The following is a 19,907-nucleotide window of genomic DNA, read 5'->3' as shown; positions in this document are numbered from 1 at the left end:
GCCAAGGCGAGACCCGGCTCGGTGCCCGTGACCCTTTGCCAGCTCGGGCACCTGGAGCTGCTCGAGGTGGGCAAAGTGCAAACGGGACATCAAAGCTTTCCCACAAATCGCAAGTGGGGTCACCACGGAGCGGGGACATGTTCCCGGACCGTGGCCAGGCTGGGTGCTCCGTAACCTCGGTCCCGAGGATGCTCGGGCAGCATGGGAGCTCGTGTCACTGGTGCTGGGGCTTTCGGGGCTGCCCGTGGTGCGGATTTGCTTTGGGTGAGGGGGGTCCCAGCTCTGGTGTGTCACCCTGGGTGGTGCAATCGGCAGGGCAGGGTGACACCGCTGTGCCTTGGTCTTGCCTGCACATGAGTCTCCTGTGGTTGGGCTCAGGCTGGGACCTCTCCGGCCCCCCCGAGCCCCCCAGTCCCTTGGGAACCCAGATGCTTGCAGCCAGGTGTGGGGGTGAGGCTGTGCACCCCGTGTTGCAAGCTGCCTCCTGTCCCAGGGTGTCGAGGAGCACGGGAGACCCTCGAGTGGTTCCTGGCTGTTTGCTCTCCAACACCGTGCGCAGGAGAGGCTGTGGGAGCCCTTATCACGCACCCTTCTTGGCTTTGCTCTTTTCTGGGGTGACACAGGGTCAGGGCCAGACCGGGGATTTCAGGGAGCAGAGCTGCCAGCCCTGCTTCGACATGTGGCAATGGACGGTTTTCCTCCTGTTCCCAGCAAAGCGTCAGCCCCCAGGACCTGCGACCCTCCTCACAGCCCATGGCGGTGGCTGCAGGGACGATCGGGAGTTAGTCCCTGCTGGGAGGTTAAATCACGCTGCCCAGCACTGCCATGAACCTTGGGGGGGCTGGCTCGGGTCCTCCCAAGGTCTCTTTTCTCCCTCCCAGCCCTGTTGAGCCCCTGTTGCCCGGTGCAGCACCTGGAGCTGCCCCCCCAAGGATGCTCCTGGCTGCTTTGGGGCAGAGGAGCTGGAGCTGCTGGGGATGGGGGACGGAGCGGAGTCGGAGCAAACGGATCAGTGTGTCTGTGGATGCCCTGCTCAGCCCAGGGCTTGGCTTTCACCGGGGATGCGGCACAGTCCCTCTCTCTCTGTCTGCACGAGGAGGGGACAGGGACGGGGACCTTTCACGGAGGGGTGGCCCAGACCCCACAGGGGCGCTGGGGCTGGCTGGGTGCGCTGCCTGTGCCCACGGGCCGGAGGTGCAGAGGTCGCCCCTGCCATCTCACCTTCCCTCTGTGCAAACTGGGAGGGCACAAGTGGGGACACTGGCCACGCAGCCTGGGAGCATGGTGTTCAACATGGTGGGGGGGTGCCGCTGCCCCAGGGAGGGGGTGTCTGAGCCCTCCCGTGCTCCCGCCTGGGGTCGGACTGAGCACGCCGACACGAAGGATGCATCCACCCGTGCTGGATCCCACAGGGACACATCCCCGGGGCACCGTGCCACCTCTCCCCAGCATCCCGGGAAGGGCCGTTTGGCCGGGATGGGGAGAACGACGAGAGCCGCAGGCGGAGGCGTGGGCACGGGTTTTACTTTGCAGACAGAAGCGTCAATCCCAAAGCAAATCCCGCTTGTTTATTGCAACTGCTGTGGGAAAGCCGCGGTGCCGAGGGGCTGTGGATGGAGCAACCCGACGGTGGGGCGGCTGCCCCGGGGGCTGCACGCAGGATGGGGCCGGGGAGGAGGAGAGATGCCCGGGCATCCCATCTGGAAGGCAAGACGGAGAACGTGGGGACGGTGACATCCCCATCTCGCTGTCCTGTGCCCCTGGGGAGCCGAGCCCAGCCAGCGCTACGCCCAGTATACAGGGACGGTGCTGCAGAGGATGTTAATGGTGGTGCCCAGGATGGAGCGGTCGGCCAGGGGCATGGCGTTGTCCCCAGCCTCCTTCATCTCAGCCTGCAGGTGAGAGAACACGGGGGGGCTGCCACTTTTGGCTGCCGGCAGCCTCCCCGCCAGCAGACGCTTGCCGCAAGCCCAGCAGCCTCATCGGAACGGGATGGCCACCGCTCACCTGCCGGCGCTGGAAGGTCTCGGTGACGGCATCCAGCCCTGGGATGTTGTCCTCGTCCAGGCGGGTGATGTAGCAGGCGCGGTGACGCCAGGACCTGTAGCTGACCAGCAGCTATTTGCAGACAGACCCGAGTTAGCTCAGCTCCATCCCCGCTGCCACCACCCGCCCCCGGCGTGCCCCGTCCCCGGGGCTGCCCGCGCACCTTGCTGTAGTCGTAGACCACCACGGCGGAGGCGTTGAGCCCGTCCCGTACGGCGAATGTCCCGGTCCTTTCCTTCTTGCTCATGGAGAGGTGCTGGGGGGTCCCTTCGCCATCCAGGCCGTGGATGGTCATTCGCAAGACCTGCCAGGCGGAGGTTGGGGGGGGGTCAGGGAGCTTTTCCCTGCAAAGCGCCGGCAACCGGTGACGTTCCCAAACCCGTCACCGGAGCCGGCGGCACCGTGGCTTCCTCCCCGGTGCTGCCTCACCGTTTCGGCGTGCGTCTCGGTGATGTGCAGCCCCAGGAGGAGGAAGGCGACGATGACCACCACGAGGACGACCACCACCACCACCACGATCAGGAGGCACTTGAGCTGATGGGGGATGCAGGGCAGGCGGGGGGAGGCCGTGTACCTCTGGGGACACAGGGGAGCACCCGGCTGAGCTGCCGGCGTGGGGCCGGGGAAGGTGCTCAGCCCCACGCCGGCCCCCCCGGGCTGCGTGATGGGTGCTCCTTACCGGAGGTGCCTCCTCCATCAGTGCCTCTTTGGAGCTGTCGTCCATCTCGGTCCCCTTCACCGTGCGGCTCCTGTCCCTTTGCCAGCCGGAGCTGGGGGGATTTATAGGGTCCCGGGTGGATGGGAGGAGGCTGGGGCCGCCCCAGCTGCCAGGGTGCCACTTGTGTTCTGTTTGCTGAGCCTGGAGAAGAGCTGGGGAGGGGATATGAAACCTCCGAGGGCCCCTTCCCGGCATTTAGCTGGCAGCACGGGGGGGGGGCCAAGGCAAACAGCGGGCAGGCAGAGCGTGCCTGACCTCCACACCCAGCCCTGGGCTCTGGCTGAGGACCCAGCACCCTTAGTATGCATCCCCTGGGGGTGCTGCACCCCTGGTTTCTGCAACCCCACGCACAGGCAGCTGTGGCCCCCCCCTCCCAGCACGGGGAAGGAACTGGCTGGGCTCATTGTTGGCCGGGAACACCGTGCCTGGGACGGGACGGACGGGTGCCCGGTGCCTCCCGCCACCCAGCAGCGCTGGCTGCCAGGCCAGGCAGGGAGCTGGCGCGGGCAGCACTGCAGCACGAAACAACGGGGTGGGAGAGCATCACCCCTGCAAACCCCTGTGGGTACCCTCCCATCCCATATCCCGCTGCACCCTGAGAGCACCCACCTCCCAGTGGCCCCCCCCCTCCCCTTCCCTGGCGTGCACCCCCGTGTTTGCACGCCCGCACGCTGGTGAGGACATGCGTCCACGGGGATGCTCGTGCCGTCACTCAGCTGCATCCCTCCCTCCCTCCCTCCTTCCCGCAGCACAGGAGCATGGTGCGCTGCAGAGCAGCGAGTCGGGTACCGGCAGCCTCCACCGCCACCATCGCTTCCCCTCCACACTGAAATCTCCGGGGAAGGAGAAGAAGAAAAGGCTTCGCCACAGCTCCCGGGCACAGCAGGAGGAGAGGAACCAGCTCTGGGGGAGAGAGAAGGGCTAGGCCAGGGCGTGATGGAGATGCGGCGCGGGAGGAGGATGCTGAGGGGCCAGCTCTCTGCTCTCCTCCTCCTCCTCGCCTTGGCCTGGCTCTGGCTGCCGGCGGGGGGTCGCCGGCCACCCCGGCCACCCCCTTGCCCCCCGAGCTGCTCCTGCACCCGGGACACAGCTTTCTGTGTGGACTCCAAGGCCGTGCCCAGGAACTTGCCCCCCGAGGTCATCTCGCTGTGAGTACCCAGGCAGCAGGGTGGGGACGGGGACAGGGATGGGGATGGGGAGCAGCTCCGGGATACAGGGATGGGGACGGGGAGCAGCTCGGGGGGACAGGGATGGGGATGGGGGGCAGCTCAGGGGTACAGGGCTGGCAGGGGCTTCTGGTTGTCCTGGGGTGGCAGGGACAGCCTCTTTCTTTGTGCTGCATTGGGGGCAAACGCGTGGCGGTGTGGGGTACAGGCGGCGCGGGGTCTCTCGGGGGAAAGAGCGGGCTGGGGACACCCCGGGAATCGGTCCCCGTGTCCTGCGGCAGCAGCAGGTCTCCTTGCCCAGGCAGCCATCCATCAGCGACGGACGGAGCAGGGCTGCAGCCCGTCCCCGCCGCGCTCCCCGTCTGCCGTGACCTTGGGGACCAGAGCCCCAAGGGGACACGGCTGGCGGGTCCTGATGCACGGTCCCCGGGGGACACCGGAGCCTTGGACAGGAACGCCAGTGCGCGTGGCGAATGCGTGCGTGTATGCGCGGAGCTATAAGTCTGTGTGTGCACACGTACTCGGGCCGGGGGGTACCGCAGGGCGTGGGCACGAGTGGGGTGGGTGCCAGCCCCTGCTGCGGGTCCCAGCACCCCATCCCCTCCGTGTCACCCCCAGCAGGCAGGATTGCTGCTGGGACCGCTCTCCCACGGGCTGCTCCCTGCCCAGCATCCCAGGGCTGCCGGGGGGGGGCTGCGCTGGCACGCACCGGGTGACAGCAGGGATGGTGCTGAGGGGTACGGGGGTGGCAGAGCCCCCCAGCTGCTGTCCCCTCTCCCGCATAGCGCTGAAGCTTTGTCTCGCCGGCAGGACGATGGTGAACGCGGCCTTCACGGAGATCCGAGAGGCAGCCTTCGCCCACATCCCCTCGCTGCAGTTCCTGTACGTCTCCCGCGCCGGCGGACGGGCATCCCGGTGCCCCCCCCCCCCCCCGTGCCCATCCTGCCCGACCCCGGTGCTGACGCCTCCTCCTTCTCTTTTGCAGCCTGCTGAACTCCAACAAGTTCACGTTGATCGGGGACAATGCCTTCGCCGGCCTCTTGCATCTCCAGTACCTGTGCGTGGGACGGGGACGGGGACACGGGGACGACCCTGGGGAGGGCACGGGGGGCGGGGGGGGTATCGGCAGGGACCGATCCCCTTGGGGCAGCCGTGCCACCATCTCCTCCCGCCCCAGGTTCATTGAGAACAACGACATCCAGGCGCTCTCGAAGGCCACTTTCCGTGGGCTCAAGTCCCTGACCCACCTGTGAGTACCGGGGGGGGGGGGTCCCACATTCCCCAGGGACACGGGGGACGGCTCTTGCCCCTTCCCTGTGGCCAGGGCTGTGTCACCTCCACAAGCCCTCTTGTCCTCCCAGGTCCTTGGCCAACAACAACCTACAGACGCTGCCCCGGGACCTCTTCAAGCCACTGGACATCTTGAGCGACCTGTAAGGCTGCCGCGGCACTGGGGACCCCCGGGACAGCGGGCTGGGGAGGGGGTGACATCCTGGTGCTTGGGGTTCGGGCAGAGTGCTCTGCTCGTTCCGACTGGGTGCCATCCTCGGCAGGGACCTCCGGGGCAATACGCTGGCCTGCGACTGCAAGATCAAGTGGCTGGTGGAGTGGCTGGAGAGCACCAACACCACGGTCCCCGCCGTCTTCTGCAGCAGCCCCGGGCAGTTCGAAGGTCAGCGGATCCGGGACCTGGCGCTCGGTGACTTCCAGTGCATCACCACGGGTAAGGGACCGCGGCCGCCCGTCGCCCCACTCCCAAATGCCCGGACCCTCACCGCTGACTTTCCCTGCCCCCAGACTTCGTGGTGCACCAGGTCCTGCCCTTCCAGTCGGTGTCGGCTGAGCCCTTCACCTACGCCAGCGACCTGTACATCGCCCTGGCGCAGCCCGGTGCCAGCAGCTGCGCCATCCTCAAGTGGGACTACGTGGAGCGCAAGCTGCGTGACTTCGACCGCATCCCCGGTAAGGCGTCCGGGTGGGGGTCCCCTCCCGGGTTGTGACCCCCGTTTGGGGTGATTTGGGAAGGGCAAGGCCCCGGCGTGACGTGGTCCTGCCTGGCAGCCCACTCCGCGGTGCACTGCAAGCCCATCGTGGCGCAGAACCAGCTGTACGTGGTGGTGGCCCAGCTCTTCGGTGGCTCCTACATCTACCGCTGGGACACCGCCGTGGACAAGTTCATCAAGATCCAGGACATCGACAGCCAGAAGACCCGCAAGCCCAACGACATCGAGGCCTTCCAGATCGACGGCGACTGGTACTTCGTCATCGCCGACAGCTCCAAGGCGGGCTCCACCAGCCTCTACCGCCTCAACCAGAACGGCTTCTACTCCCACCAAGCCCTCCACGCCTGGCACCGCGACACCGACGTGGAATACGTGGAGAACGACGGCAAACCCCGGCTGATCATCTCCAGCAGCTCCCAAGCCCCCGTCATCTACCAGTGGAGCCGGGCGCAGAAGCAATTCGCCCCCCAGGGGGAGGTGGGGGAGATGCTGGACGTGCAGATGGTGAAGTACTTCAGGGTGAAGCGGGACCAATTCCTCTGCCTCAGCCGCTACATCGGCGACTCCAAGGTGGTGCGGTGGGAAGGGCAGCGCTTCGTCGAGCTCCAGACGCTGCCGTCCCGCGGCTCCATGGTGATGCAGCCCTTCTCGGTGGAGCAACGGCAGTACCTGGCCCTGGGCAGTGACTTTTCCTTCACCCACGTCTACCTGTGGGAAGAGGAGAAGCAGAAATTCGTCAAGTTTCAGGAGCTGTCGGTGCAGGCGCCGCGGGCTTTCCGCTACGTGCCGGCCGCCGACGTGCAGCTTCTCCTGGCTCCCAGCTTCAAGGCCAACACGCTGGTCTACCGGCACGTGGTGGTGGACCTCAGCCTCTAGCAGGGAGGCAGAGCCCGGGCTGCCCGACGCGGCTCTCTCCTCCCCGGAGAGCTGCCTGCTCCTGCCCGAGGACACGCATGCGCCCGCCAGCCCCTTCCTCCTGCCTGCAGCCATCTCTGCCCCGTGGTCACAGCCCCCTGCCAGCCCCCTTCCCGGTCCCCCACGTCCATCTACCCCTCGAATTGCCCCCCGGGGCAGCGCCCAGCCCCGCTGCCAGGGGAAGCCACGGGCCTCGGTTTCCCCCTGGTCCTCCTGGTTTCCCCATGGGCAGCACCCACAGCCGCCCTTCCAGCAGCCCAAGGGGTGCGGGCAGGAGGGGGGGGACACCCCTCGCCCTGCAAACCGATGCCCTCGGGTGCCTGCTCTGCGACGCTGGCTGGGCTGGCAGGGATGCGGGGGGGTACGGGTGCCTCTGCCCGCTCGGGCAGTGGGCTGGAGGCTTGCGGCAGGGACGTCTGGGGGGACGGGAATGGGGCGGCCGGCAGGGATGTGCACAGGCAAAACCAGGTTGCCAGGGCTGGGTGGGATGCTCCCAGGCCACTGGGGTGCTCCCCAGGCTGATGGGATGATCCAAAGTGGATGGGGTGCTTGAGGTGGGTGGGATGCTCGAGCGGGATGGGATGTTCCGAGGCCAGCGGGATGCTCCAAGGTGGATGCGGATGGGATGCTCGAGGCCAGCAGGATGCTCTGAGGCGGATGCGGACGGGATGCTCGAGGCCAGCGGGATGCTCGAGGTGGATGCAGATGGATGCTGGAGGCCAGCAGGATGCTCCAAGGTGGATGCGGATGGGATGCTTGAGGCCAGCGGGATGCTCGAAGCAGATGCGGACGGGATGCTCGAGGCCAGCGGGATGCTCCGAGGTGGATGCAGATGGGATGCTTGAGGCCAACGGGATGCTCCAGGCTGGCTGGATGCTGCCGAGGTCGTGCCACCACCCGCAGAAGCAAGGCTGGCCTGTTCCCGTCCCCCTCCGTGCATGTCCACCAGTTCCCTCTGCCCACAGCCCCCTCCGGCCCCGCTGCCGGGCAGGACCCAGCGTGCCAGCCGTACCCGAGGTGTACGTGCCCGTCAAAACGCTCCCCACAATAAACACACTGTGACTCCCGGCCCTGCTTGTGTCTGCCCGCAGCCGCCGTCCGTCCAGCTGCGGCTGGTGTCCCCTGCCCGGGGGTGTCACTCCGGCCGGCATCCCACAGCACCCCTTTCCTTGCACAAGCCCCATTGAGCTCAGGAAGGGGGAACCCCTTATTTTAGGTTCTTCCAGGCCCTGCACATGGCTTGCCTGGTCTTTTTTGCTGCAGATGCCTCGGCCCATGGTGAGGCAGGGAGGGAAGCAAGAGGTGTTTCCCCAGGGAGGGGAGTCCCAGCTGGAGCTGCTGCACCCCGAGCTGCACCAGCATCCACGCAGCCGCCCGGCTGGTTTTCCAGGGGAGCATTTCCCTGTCCCCCAGGTATATAAATACATATGTGAAAAACCACCAATTAAGCTCACAAATAAAGATCCTCTCAAAGGTAACAGGCACCCCGGGGCACAGCCGGCTTTTGGGAGCCAGGTTTGACCTTGGTGTCTGCAGGGCCTGAAGCTGGTCCCTTCCCCGGTGCAGCCCCCGCGGCCGGATCCAGTCCTGCCCTGGGTGCAAGGCAGCGCAGAGCGCCCAGCCTTGGAGCCCAGCCCTAACTGGTGCCGCAGCGGTGGCATTGCCGCACTTCCGTGCCTCGGTTTCCCCACCAGGAAAGGGCAGATTTTAAAGGCAGGTGGGAAGCACAGGGAGGAGCTGCAGAGGGGTGCTGGCACCCCGACAACGGCCGTGACTGGGATGGGGGAGCCGGGGTGCCCTGGACCACTGCTGGGGATGCACAGCCAAGGGGAAGGTGGTCCGGGGAGGCGATGCCAGGTCCGCCGGAGAGGACTCCGAGCCCCGCTCTTGTTCTGGGAAAAGGAAGCAGCTTCTATTTTCTCCCGAACATCTTGCAGGGATCCACGCCCTCCGCAGAGCCCTGGCCTTTGTTCAGCAACACGCCTGAGCGGGTGCTTGAAGTCAAGCGCACATGTAGACCCAGGTGAGGCGTGCCGGGGAGGGGATTTTGCAGCGGCTGAGGCTAAACCCCGCTGAATCAACACGTCAGGGTGGTGCCAACATATCTGACTGCCTTGGCATGACCCAGCGGTGCTCTCACCTCCACCCAAACCCCCAGCTCCCGCAGCCCTGCCCTCCCTGCCCCCTCGCACCCCAATATTGCGGTGGGGTACTCTGCGTTCCCCCGCGCTGCGCACATACCCCACCTGAGCACCACAAAAACACCCCCTCCAAAACCAAAGAGAAGATCCGCAGCGTGGCGCAAAGGGTCTTTCCCTCCCTTCCCTTGCTGCTTCAAAAACAACTATTTTGGTGGGCAGGGGCAAAAAAAAAAAGATATGGACTCCACCACGACCCTTGTGTGGCGTGACCCTTTTAAGACCCGCCGTTGCCCTTTTAAGAGCAGTCATTGCCCTTTTACGAACAGTCATTGCCCTTTTAAGACCTGCCGTTGCCCTTTTAAGAATCGCCGTTGCCCTTTTAAGAACAGTCATTGCCCTTTTAAGACCCGCCGTTGCCCTTTTAAGACCCGCCGTTGCCCTTTTAAGACCCGCCGCTTCCCTTTTAAAAGCGGCCGACGGTTGGTGGGATCCGCTGGGGCCGCGCGGGCGCATGCGCAGAGCCGCCGGCTGCACCATTCAAGTTGTCCCATTCGTTCCCGGCCGCCCCCGCCAGGGGTCCGGGGGGATTTTGGGGGGATCTGTGGGGGGACACACCCCGCAGGACAGCACGAACCCACCCACCCACCCGGGGCTGGCCGGCACGGCCCGGGGTTGCAGGCCCACTCCCATCATGGTGTCCTGGATGCTCAGCCGGGTGATCGTGTGAGTTGGGGGCCGAGGTGGGGGGGGGGGGTCCCGGTGCACCCCGAGGGTGCTGGGTGGAAGGGGGGGGTGCAAGGCGGGAGAGCCCCCGTGGGGAGGGGGGTTGGCAAAAGGGGGGTGCCCGTGGGAGTTGCGCCGAGGCCCCCCACCCCACCCTGGGGTCCCTGTTTAACGAGCAGCCCTCCCCCGCCCCCCCCGGGGTGCCGTGGGGTGTTTAGCGGAGCTGCCCCAAGCAGGAATTTGGGGGGGGGGACACGACTGGTGGTGGGTGAGCTGGGATGTGCTTATATGGGGGCCCCCCTCCCCCTGGAGATGGGTCAGTGTCCTGGTTCCAGGGCTGAGGACACCCCCCCCCCTCCCCCAAATCCGGGGGAGGGTGGCCTGGGGTCCCTGCAGCACCTGGAGGGTCCCTGTGTCCAGCACTGAACCCCACCAGGACCGCTCACTCCCTTGGCTCGCACGCCGTGGCCAGCTGGGCTGGGTGGCCGGTGGCCAAGCATCCCCTTCGTGGGGAGAAGGAGGCCCTGGAGTGGGGGGGTGGGCAGTAAGGAGGGGTGGGGGCACCCACGGCCCCGTTTCCCCAGGTGAGGTTAAGGCAGGAGGTGGTTGGGGGGGGAGCCTGACCGAAGGCAGGCGCGATGCCACGCTGCAGGCAGGCGATTTCCCTGCCCGTACCCTGCAACCGGGCCGGCATCGGCTGAGTCACCGGGCCAGGAGGTACGTGTTTGGGGATGGCACCTCGCCCACGTGCTGCGGGGACGATGAGGTCCTACGTGCCGGGAGGGAGGTTGGCACTGGCATCGAGCATCGCGCTCCAGCAGGGATGCCGGCAGGGCTCATCCTGCCTTCAGAGGGAGCTGAGCTTCTCCTGGTCGGGCTCGGCTGGCTGTCACCTGCGCCAAACCTGCGCCGTGCCTCCTGCCACCGCCTCGACAGGTCGGACCGGTCCCCACGGAGGTGGACGAGTTCGTGGGAGCAACGCCGTGCTCGCAGCCGGCTCTCCCAGCCAGTGCCGTCCCCTTTTCTCGGCAGCTCCGGGGCCGGCATGGTGCTGGAAGGGCTTAAGGCGAAGCTGCGGCGTTGGGGCAGGCAGCTCTGCTGCTCCCTGCTGCTGCTGCTCTATATGAGGTGGCCCGCATGCCTCACCCCCCCCTCTTCGTTACAGGCTGGTCTTCGGGATGCTGTACCCTGCCTACGCTTCCTACAAGGCTGTGAAGACCAAAAACATCCGGGAATATGTGAGTAGGGTGCCTGGGCAGCTCCTTCCCGGGCTCCAGCCCTGGGCTGACAGGCTTGCCTGCTCCCCACAGGTCCGCTGGATGATGTACTGGATCGTCTTTGCGCTCTTCATGGCCACGGAGACCTTCACCGACCTGCTCATCTCCTGGTGAGGCTGGTGTTTGGGCGCTGCCGCTGCTGTGGGGTGAGCGGGAGTGGGTCTGTTGGGGTCCCTGTGCCGTGGGGACCCCATTTTCTCCCCCTCTCCGGCAGGTTTCCCTTCTACTATGAGATTAAGATGGCCTTTGTCATCTGGCTCCTTTCCCCCTACACCCGGGGGGCCAGCCTGCTCTACCGCAAATTCGTGCACCCCACGCTGTCCCGCAAGGAGAAGGTAAAAGCTGCTTGGTTCTGGTGGGGGGGGGGGTCCCATGCACCCTGCGGGGGGGGGGGGCTCAGCCCACCGAGAAGGACCCTGGGCTCCCGGCGCTGGGCTGGCGATGCCCTGGGACCTGGTGCTGTGCCCACCCAGCACCGCCGCGGTTGTCTCGGCAGGAGATCGACACGTACATCATCCAGGCCAAGGAGCGCAGCTACGAGACGGTGGTGCGTTTCGGCAAGAGGGGCCTCAACCTGGCAGCCACGGCTGCGGTCCAGGCGGCCGCCAAGGTACCGGGAATGGGGTGGGCTGCTCCGCTTCCCTGAGGATCCTTCATTCCCAGGGATCCCGGGAGGAAATTGCCACCTCAGCATGGGTGGCCTCGGTGGTGCAGGTGTCAGGAGAGGGGTCTTTGGGCGCAGAGCCTTGCCCGGTGGGATTGCATTGCTCTCTTGGTGCCTGGCCCCACGTTCGGGTGCCACGGTGCTTTGGGGTTTGCCCTGTGGGGCTCACTTCCATCCTTTCTGTGTTGTGTCCCCCCCCCCACCCCGCAGAGCCAGGGCGCGCTGGCCGGGCGGCTCCGCAGCTTCAGCATGCAGGACCTGCGCTCCGTCCCTGACGAGACCCCCGTCCACTACCAGGACCCCCTGTACCTGGAGGAACAGGAGAACCGCAGCCAGCTGCTGGGTGAGCTGGGCTGGGGGGGAATTGCAGTGGTGGGGGGCTTGAACGAGGCCTGTGGGGGGGCTGTGCTGGAAGCTGTCGTCTGCTCCCCCCCATCCCCAGCCTACAGCATGCCCTTGGCCGGCCGGCAATATGAGAGCGAGATGGAGGATGAGGAGGTCTGGTCGGACTCTCAGGTCTCACCCCAGCCTTCGCCCCGTGGCCGAGACCCCAAGCCCTTATCCCGCAGCCAGAGCCTGCGTGCAGTGAAGAAGAAAATACCGGGAAAAGAGGTACCGTGGTGGGGAACATGGTGGCGTGGGGCTGGGGCGAGGGGAACCTAACCCATCCCTCCTCCTGCCCAGGGCTCTTCCCGGCCCTTGCGCAGCCGGACCAGGAAGAAAGCGGCTCCGTCGGAGCAGGACAGCTAATGGTCCCTGGGGAAGCCCTCTTGTCAGGAGTCTTAACACGAGTTTGCTGCTGCCAACACCAGGAGGGAGCCACGGTTTGTGCATCCCTGGCTCTGGGGAGGGGGGCTCCCCCCTGCGTTACACTGTAAATACTTTCTCTGACCTCTACGCCTGCCCGGCTGCACTGCGCACCTCCCGGCTGCCTCACGGAGGGGAGGGCAGCTCGACACCCCCATGCTGGTCCCAGTCGTGCCCTCCTCCCAGACCCCGCTGGTGCGGGTCGGCGCCGGCGCCTCTCGCGTGGAGTCTGGCTCTCCCCCCCTCTCCTCCCACCCCATGAACACTACGGGCTCTGCTGGGGCCCCCCTTCTCCTGCTGCTACAATGCCTTACTCCCCACATTCCCCTCTCGCCTGGGATCCAGCGAGGGGACGTGCCTTTGTCCCATCTGTCCTCTGAAGCCAAAGACCCAGCCCCTGACCAGGGACCCCCCCCCACAGCTGCAGGCTGACACCCCTATACTTGAAACCAGGGCACCGGTGCCCGACCATGCCCTGCTTGAAACCACACGGCTTTTAACGTTCTCCCCTTGCAGACGGGGGTTTTGTACTTGGAAAAATAAACGTTATTTCAGACTTTCAGAAACGGGAGTTGTCCCCTTTGCCTAAATGCTGTCCCCTTCCCCAGGAGCTGGGGCTGTGTGGGACTCTCTGGGGTGCACGGGGCTGTGGGGAGGTGTCGTGCTCGGTCTCCACGGGGCAGAGCAGGAGTGAGGGTGCAGGGAGGTGGGTGCTGGGGTGCAGGGATGCATTTCAGCCCCTCCTTGCAGTAGCCGTGGCCCCGCTGGGACACCCGGGACCCCGGCACGCAGCCAGGGCTGCAGGCAGACGTTCCCCATCCTGGCTGCCAGCCCTGGCTTGTCCTGATGGCCCTGGCCGTGGCCAGCTGCCTTCTCCCTACCCGGGACTCCCCTATCTCACCCGGGGGGTCTCAGCTCCCTTTGCTCCTTCCCCTGGGGACTTGTCCCCTGCCCAAGCGGAGGACGTGGGGCACAAAGCTTCTCTGGGGCAGGCAGGGTGGCATGAGGTGACAACGCCGCTCGTGTTGCCTCTCCTGCCCCCGGGAGCCCTCCTGTCCCCTGGTGCCCTGCTCTCTGGCATCAATCCCCTCGCTCCCAATCCTTCCTGCCCTCACCCCTCAGGCCAGCTTTATTTTTAGCCCCCGGCTGCTTTCTGCCTTTGGGGGTCTTCTTGGGGCAGGGAGAGCGTCTGCCCCTGCCTGCAACCCACCCTCCCTTTGCTTGCCCCAGGGGCGGCAGCCGTCCCAGTGCAGAGCTGGGCAGGGGGGCAGCCCGGGGCGGGCAGGGGTGTTGGGGCAGATTAGGTGGAGGTGACTGGATTAGCGATGTAAAACTGTCTCAGAGACGATTACTTAAAGCGGCGGAGAAGGAAGGCTGGGTGGGGACAACGCAAGGGCCAGGGGGCTGCCCGTAATCCCCCTAAAGCCGCTTAGGGAGCGCGGTTCCTCCAAGGATACAGCCCAGGGAGGCTGCTGGGGCTGCCTGCCTGCCCTGGATACTGGTGCTGGGATGCCGAGCTGGGTAGTGGGGTTCCTCCACGGCGGCCCCAGGGCTGGCTGGGAAGGGGCTGGGGCTGTGCTGCGAGTGAGGCGGCAGCAGCGTTGGAGCCTGAGCATCGTCCGTCCCCAGGGTGGGAGGTCAGCGGGGACTGCTCTGTTTCCCAGCTTGGGGAAACTGAGGCACAAGCACCAGCGACTTCTAAGATAGAGCTGGGAAGGGAACCAGAAGTCCTGGCGCCCGACCCTTGTTTTGGCAAGCGTCCTGTGTATTCCCCAGGGAGAGAAACCCAAGGAGGGGACACAAAAGCTGCCCCCGGAGTGGTGCAACCTGTCCCCTTGGGGCCGAGTCGGCCCCCTCCGGTGCCAGCGCTGATCCCAGCTGTGTCAGCTCGCGGGCTTGTGCCAGGCTGCAGTCAGCAAAGCCGTAATCTCCCTCGCCTGGCAGCTCCCCAGCCCAGCAATTAAGTGGCTGACCTGAGCTCGCCCGGCCGCCGCGATGGTCCTCTCCTGGGAGGGGGTGCCAGGTTGTGCTGGCACCGGTTGGGGGGGGGGCTGAATCCTGGCTGGCACCGCTGCGGGGTCCCCGCCGGAGCGGGGTGAAGCGTACCCCTGCGGCGCAGGGGGCTCGCAGGACGTCACGTAATCCGGGTGGCTCGTGTTCCCCCGTAAGTAGCCCAGAAAACCAACCGTATCCTGGGCTCCATCCAAAGAAACGTGGCCAGCAGGTCGAGGGAAGCGGTTCTGTCCCTTCGCTCCGCTCTGCTGAGAGCTGGCGGGGGGGGACGGGGTGATGCAGGGGTGTCCCCTCTCCCAATGACACAGGCGCATGTCTGATGCTCCGGGGAAGCAGGATACTGAACCCTGGGCAGCTGGTGCCCCTGGGACAGGCACTGCCCGTTCCTGGAGGGCAGCAGCCCGGAGACGGCATGAGCCGGTGCCTTGGCACCGCCAAAGGTCAGTGCCCAGGGGCTGCGGCGGCGGGGGGGGTGGCTGGTTTTCATCCCTCCCCGGGGAGCGCTGGGTCACAGGGTGGCGGGGGCCGTTACTCATTAACAGGATTTGCCCGCCGGACCTCTCTGGGGATCCGCTGGTTGCTTTGGGTGCCGTCCCCGGTGCCCCACCGCTCCCACCCGCTCGGCATCCTCGTGCATCCCCCCGTGCTGCTGCCGGGGCCGGGTACCGGCTGAGCCCCCCGAAACCCGTGCTGGTGCCACCGAACGCCCCGGCCACACTCGCACAGCCCCCCCACCTGCCTCCCTGCCCCTTTCCCACCTCATTTTACCCTTACTGCAGCCAACCTGGGGGCTGCTGCCCTTCTGGAAGGTGGGGAGGGGATGCTGGGGCTACCCTCGCCCCCCTTGCTGCCAAGCCAGCTGTTTTGGGGGGTCCCTGCCAGAGCAGCACCCACCCGCAGGCTGGCACCTCCACAACGGGGGTCCGGGTGCCCCCTGCCCCTGGTCCCCGCTGGGCTCCCAGCCTGAGTCAGCTGTTCCGAGCAGGAGCCATGTGAGGCCGCACACACATGGCTCCCCGCGCGGCACCGCGTTGTATTTTTAGCAGACGGTATCAAAAGCATAATTATGTCTGTTGTTTAAATGCAGTCTCTTTTTCTGGCAGCCCCCGGGAGCTTTCAGCTGCCTCCCGCCGCAGAGGGCAAGGAGGCGTGATGCGGAGCTGCAGGCGGCGTGCTGCCCGCGGGCAGGGGGCTCACACAGGCAGGGGCTAAAAAAGCCCCCCCCCCATATCACCGCTGGGCAGGTAAGACCTTCCTCCCTCCCCATGATGGGTTGGGGGGGGACCCACAGCATCCCCCCCCCCCATCACGTCCTCAAACACATACCTGCCCCCGCCGGGGGCTGCCCATCACCCCACTGGTGAGGAAGAAGATGGCAAGGAAGAGGATGGCGGGTGGGAAAAGCGGTGGCAGGAGGGGCCGGGGAAGGAGCGTTCGAGGTGATGGGAGTGTGGGAGGACACGGCTGAAGGAATGCTGCATCCCTACTCCCCCCCGCCCCCCCTGCAGCTGCCTGTCCCCCCGGGGACCCGTCTGTCCCCAGCCAGCCCTGTTCGCAGCCTGGCCCTGCCCGCGCTGGCACCGAGGACGATTCCGGCTCCGTCTCCCAAGGGCTGGAACCGCGTCCCTGCCGTGACACCAGAGGTTTTTTCCCTGAGGATTTTGGGGACCCCGCTCGAGACCACGCAGCGACGACGGGCGCCGAGGGGAAACTGAGGCACCGCCTTGCTCGGGCAGGAGAAGCTGGGCAGGGGATTGCCCATCGTTCGTGACTTTTCCCCGCGCCGGGAGCCTTGATACCCCATCGCCTGCCCGGTACCGGTCTACCCATCACCATGGCCGGCCGGTGGTGGGGCACCCCGGGAACACGGCGGGGACAGAAGAGGGGTCCGGGCTGAGGGCAGAAGACCCCGGTTGTTCCCAGGTAGGTGCCGTTGGGACCCCGCGTTGAGGGGGCAGCGGGCAGCTGCCTGCCCTGCCTCTTCTGCGTGCAGGTGGCAGAGGGCTGCCCGTGTCCCTGGCTGCCGTCCTAAGCCTTTGGCCCCGGGGGCGAGCTTTTAATTACATCAAGGTATTTGAAGCTGGTTGCTGGCACTGGGCTGGCTAAACAGGAGTCCCGAGTGGGTGAGGGGGAGCCGAGGGGGTGGCACACGGCGGGCACCGTTCCCCCCCCCCCCACCGCCGCTGCGTTGGGGCTCGCCGGGACGCCTCGTCTTGCCTGTCCTCCCCCCCCCCCCCAACCCCGGGGATGGGAAGGAGGGATGTGGGGAAAGGAGCATCCGTCGTCGTCCGTGGCTGAGCCCCGCAGCCCCGCTGAGCGTCCCCCCCGCCGCGTGCGGGGCTGGCACGAAGCCGCTGGCACGGGGGACGCCGGCGAAGGTGGGTTTGGCAGCGGGGCAGCTACGACGTCCCCCGGACCCTTCCGACGAAGACAACCTGCCTCCGTCTCCTTGCCCCATCCCAGCCTTCAACTCGAGGGTGCGCAGCGCCCGAGAGCCACCCCGGGGAAGGGGTGACCCGCGCTGCCCTCCCCTTGGCGGGGGAGTGGGTAGGAAGGGCAAGGGGGTGTCGGGATGCAGCCCCCCCAGCCTGGGAGAAGCAGCTCATCTCTCTCCAGCAGCGAAGCGAGCGGGATTAGCGATGCTTACTCACCTCCCCGGAGGGAAAGCGGGAGATTAGGGCCGAGAGCGGCGTCCGACCCTGCGGCAGCGGGGCCGTACCGGTGGGGCGGCTGCCCAGGCCACGCCGTACCGGCAGCCAGGGCTGGAGGGGAGCGCAGGCTGCCAGAGCAGTTGGGCTGTGGCCCTAATTCCCAGAAAGCTGCTCGTGTGGGAGTGAGTGTCCTCCCGTGCCCTCCGCTCCGCTGCAGCCTCCAGACTCCTGAAGGTTTGACGTGGGTTTTTTTTTATTTTTTTTTTAATTTTTTTTTTTTTTTTTTAAGCACCGGGTGCAGATTAGCGAAAGCTCTCGCGGCCATCGCACCCGGTGCTGGGCAAAGCGGGGGGTGGAAACGGGGCTGCCTTCCTCTGCCTGCGCCCTCATCTTCCTCACCTGCGCCACAGTGGAGGCAGGTAGGTGCGTGCTGGGCTCGGTGCTGGGGCTGGGAGGAGGAGGACGGAGGAGGAGGAGGAGGAAGAAAGGCTGTGCGGATGTGGAGGGGGCTCTGGGCAAGCTGGAGAGGGGGCACTTTGAGTCCATGTCGCATGAGAAAAAGGCTGGATTTCAGGCTGCTTTCCCAGCCAGAGGTGGCTTGTGGGTCCGGGGGCTGCGGAGCCCTTCCCCGGGGTGCCCGGAGCCAGCCCAGAGCCCAGGCAGGGCAGGGGACATGGGCACCGGCGCAGGGCTGGCAGGCTCCTCGGCCAGAGCATCAGCGCAGAGAGGGGCTGTTGGGGTACCACTGAGCCTTTTGCACCGGGACCCCCGTCCGTCCCCCTCCCCACTACCGGAGCATCCCGGGAGCCCCCTGCCCCACACGGCCACGCATCCCCCCGCAGTGCCAGGGGACACGGCGGGGACAGTGGTCCCTCCAGCCCGCGTCCTCGCAGTGTCTCTCCCCGTTCTCCGGCATCGAGCGGGACGGGGATGCCAAGTTTTCTAATTCGGGCGCTTCCGGCCTCCCGCGGCGTCTTTCTGGCCAGCGCTTGGCTCGTGGGTGTTCGCAGTCCCTCTGCTCGCCCTCTGATTTAAGGGGAAAAACCAGGGAGATTGGAGCTCTGGGGCCGGCTGTGCCAAGCCACCAAGGCAGAGCCCCCCCTCGGGGGGGGGGGGGGCTGTTCTCTCCCAGCAAAGCTTGAGCTGGCGAATCTCAAGCCCAGCCCGGACCCCCCTGGATTGCCCTGGGGGACCCTCCATGGGTCGTGCTGGGACAGGCAGAGAGCGGGGGGACTCCGGCTGGAGCCGCTGTGCCGTGGGAGGCAGGCACGGAGCCCGCTCCTGGGAACGGGGCGGGATGGTGGCCAAGCCCCAGAAAAACTTGCCAGCCGTGTGGCTACCCTGCGAGGGCTGCGCTGGCCCCCCGAGGAGGCTTTGTGAGGTCTTCGGGCTCCCCGGCACGGGAGGAACAGCCCCGCCATGGCCGGGAGCCAAGGGCAGCCGGGTGAGCGGGGCGTGGGGAGGGCGCAGCACCCAGAGATGCTGCCCCAGTGCAGGGTGGGAAATTCCCTCCTGTCCCTCTGGCATCCCCCCCTCCCCCCTCGCTCCCTGCTTTTTTCCCTGCCCCAGCAAGGACTGCTCGTCACCCTCTCCTCGGGGCTTGCTAGCATCGGGGTGGCACGTCCATCCCTCTCCCCTCCTCGGTTGTTCCCTCCGCACTGCCGCGACGGTCCCGATGGCCGTGGGCACCCGCTGACCCATCCGGCCGTGCCAGGATGCTGCAAACCCTTCCCGGGCTCCCTCCCGGCTGCCAGCTTTCCCCCACCTATCCCTGCCGGAGCCATCATCCGCAGGGAGCGGAGGGAGGGAATGGGAAGAGAGTTTGTCTTTCAGCACCTTCTCATCGCAGGAAGGCACGGGCTCGCCCACGCCCCGAGCTCTGTCTGGGTCCCCTCCCTGTTCCCTGGCACCCAGTGGGTGCAGCGAGCAGCAACCGGGTGCCACGGCACCCCCCACCCCCCGAACCCTCCCCTCCGTGGCAAGCGGGGCTCAAGGGGATCCCGCTATGGCTTCCCCCACGCTGCAGGCGGGATGGGGACCGACGGATGCCCGCCGGCATCGCGAAGGGACCCTGGTGGCACCCAGCACCCCAAGCCACGTCCGTGCCCCGGCCGGCAAGGGTTAACCGTGGCTCCTCGCTCCCAGCGGGGCCAGACCACACGGCAGCTGCTGAGCTCTAACGAAGAAGCAGCCCGTGGTCTGATGTTAATCACGCTGCTCGGCTCACGCGGGCCGTGGCCTGCCTTCACCCCATCGCCCCCCAGCCCCGCCAACCCCCAAGTGCCATGCTGTGCCGGAACGGTGCCGAGCCGTGCCGGGGGAGGCTGTGCGGAGCGGCTGCGGTTTATGTAAGGCGTGCGAGCTGTGCGCGGGGTGTCCCTGGGACACAAGCGCTTGTACGTTACGTAAATCCGCCTGGTGCTGCTGGCACCAGTTCTCCCCCCACCACCACCCCCCCGCCAGCGCCCCAGTCCCTCACTGGGAGCCCAGAAATGGGGCACCCACCTGGGGGACACGCTTGATCCCCTCCCCTGGGAACGCTGCCCCGTGCACCCGGCTGGAGCGTCGACCCCGCCATGGGGCAACAGGGTGGTGGGAGCTGGTGGGTTTGGGGGTGGTGGTGTGTCTTGCTGCTGGGAGGTACTGGTGCTGGGGGGGGTGTGCGTGTGCGTGGGGGGGGGGATGCTGTGTGGGCACCGGCAGGGTGATGGGTCCCGGATCTCGCCCAGCGGGCCGGGGGGGGCTCAGCTGGGGATGCGTGCGAGCCCGGTGGGCTGCAGGGC

At 66.7% G+C, this 19,907-nt stretch overlaps 3 protein-coding genes across 4 annotated transcripts; 2 read left to right on the top strand and 1 right to left on the bottom strand.

Moving 5' to 3' along the window:
- Positions 1 to 1,459: 1,459 nt before the first annotated feature.
- SFTPC (surfactant protein C) lies at positions 1,460 to 3,047 on the bottom strand. The gene is made up of 5 exons (XM_075042108.1): positions 2,726 to 3,047; positions 2,476 to 2,622; positions 2,210 to 2,350; positions 2,008 to 2,118; positions 1,460 to 1,892 (listed from the first exon to the last, which is right to left on the bottom strand). Exons 1-5 carry the CDS (start codon positions 2,957 to 2,959, stop codon positions 1,785 to 1,787), a joined length of 741 nt encoding a protein of 246 aa, XP_074898209.1. The 5' UTR covers positions 2,960 to 3,047; the 3' UTR covers positions 1,460 to 1,784.
- A 413-nt stretch (positions 3,048 to 3,460) lies between these two features.
- Positions 3,461 to 7,083, top strand: LGI3 (leucine rich repeat LGI family member 3). The gene is made up of 8 exons (XM_075042107.1): positions 3,461 to 3,912; positions 4,741 to 4,812; positions 4,916 to 4,987; positions 5,108 to 5,179; positions 5,292 to 5,363; positions 5,484 to 5,653; positions 5,728 to 5,892; positions 5,992 to 7,083. Exons 1-8 carry the CDS (start codon positions 3,461 to 3,463, stop codon positions 6,807 to 6,809), a joined length of 1,893 nt encoding a protein of 630 aa, XP_074898208.1. The 3' UTR covers positions 6,810 to 7,083.
- Positions 7,084 to 9,616: 2,533 nt separating this feature from the next.
- REEP4 (receptor accessory protein 4) lies at positions 9,617 to 12,945 on the top strand. Of its 2 annotated transcripts, none has more exons than XM_075042106.1 (8): positions 9,617 to 9,712; positions 10,878 to 10,950; positions 11,023 to 11,099; positions 11,204 to 11,324; positions 11,486 to 11,599; positions 11,864 to 11,996; positions 12,096 to 12,265; positions 12,338 to 12,945. In XM_075042106.1, the coding sequence occupies exons 1-8, from the start codon at positions 9,681 to 9,683 to the stop codon at positions 12,401 to 12,403; spliced, it is 786 nt and encodes a 261-aa protein (XP_074898207.1). In that variant the 5' UTR covers positions 9,617 to 9,680; the 3' UTR covers positions 12,404 to 12,945. The 2 variants fall into 2 exon arrangements, with proteins under 2 accessions (XP_074898207.1, XP_074898206.1); XM_075042105.1 differs by lacking the exon at positions 9,617 to 9,712 and adding an exon at positions 10,512 to 10,648.
- Positions 12,946 to 19,907: the final 6,962 nt, after the last annotated feature.

The sequence above is a fragment of the Buteo buteo genome, chromosome 12 (genome assembly GCF_964188355.1).
Source record: "Buteo buteo chromosome 12, bButBut1.hap1.1, whole genome shotgun sequence".
NCBI classification, from domain to species: Eukaryota; Metazoa; Chordata; class Aves; order Accipitriformes; family Accipitridae; genus Buteo; species Buteo buteo.
Note: the sequence above shows the minus strand (reverse complement) of the source record. Positions and strands in the feature narration are given on the sequence as shown.

What these genes read in the sequence shown, in the direction of transcription:
- SFTPC (XM_075042108.1), bottom strand. Translation starts at nt 2,959, where the DNA reads ATGCCGGGAAGGGGCCCTCGGAGGTTTCATATCCCCTCCCCAGCTCTT. An exon ending in TGATGGAGGAGGCACCTCCG is followed by an intron (nt 2,623 to 2,725) that starts GTAAGGAGCACC and finishes CTGTGTCCCCAG; the next exon opens with AGGTACACGGCCTCCCCCCG. An exon ending in TGGTCTACGACTACAGCAAG is followed by an intron (nt 2,119 to 2,209) that starts GTGCGCGGGCAG and finishes GTCTGCAAATAG; the next exon opens with CTGCTGGTCAGCTACAGGTC.
- LGI3 (XM_075042107.1), top strand. Translation starts at nt 3,461, where the DNA reads ATGCTCGTGCCGTCACTCAGCTGCATCCCTCCCTCCCTCCCTCCTTCC. An exon ending in ATCCCCTCGCTGCAGTTCCT is followed by an intron (nt 4,813 to 4,915) that starts GTACGTCTCCCG and finishes TCTCTTTTGCAG; the next exon opens with CCTGCTGAACTCCAACAAGT. An exon ending in CTGGACATCTTGAGCGACCT is followed by an intron (nt 5,364 to 5,483) that starts GTAAGGCTGCCG and finishes CATCCTCGGCAG; the next exon opens with GGACCTCCGGGGCAATACGC.
- REEP4 (XM_075042105.1), top strand. Translation starts at nt 10,536, where the DNA reads ATGCCGGCAGGGCTCATCCTGCCTTCAGAGGGAGCTGAGCTTCTCCTG. An exon ending in CCAAAAACATCCGGGAATAT is followed by an intron (nt 10,951 to 11,022) that starts GTGAGTAGGGTG and finishes TGCTCCCCACAG; the next exon opens with GTCCGCTGGATGATGTACTG. An exon ending in CGGTCCAGGCGGCCGCCAAG is followed by an intron (nt 11,600 to 11,863) that starts GTACCGGGAATG and finishes CCCACCCCGCAG; the next exon opens with AGCCAGGGCGCGCTGGCCGG.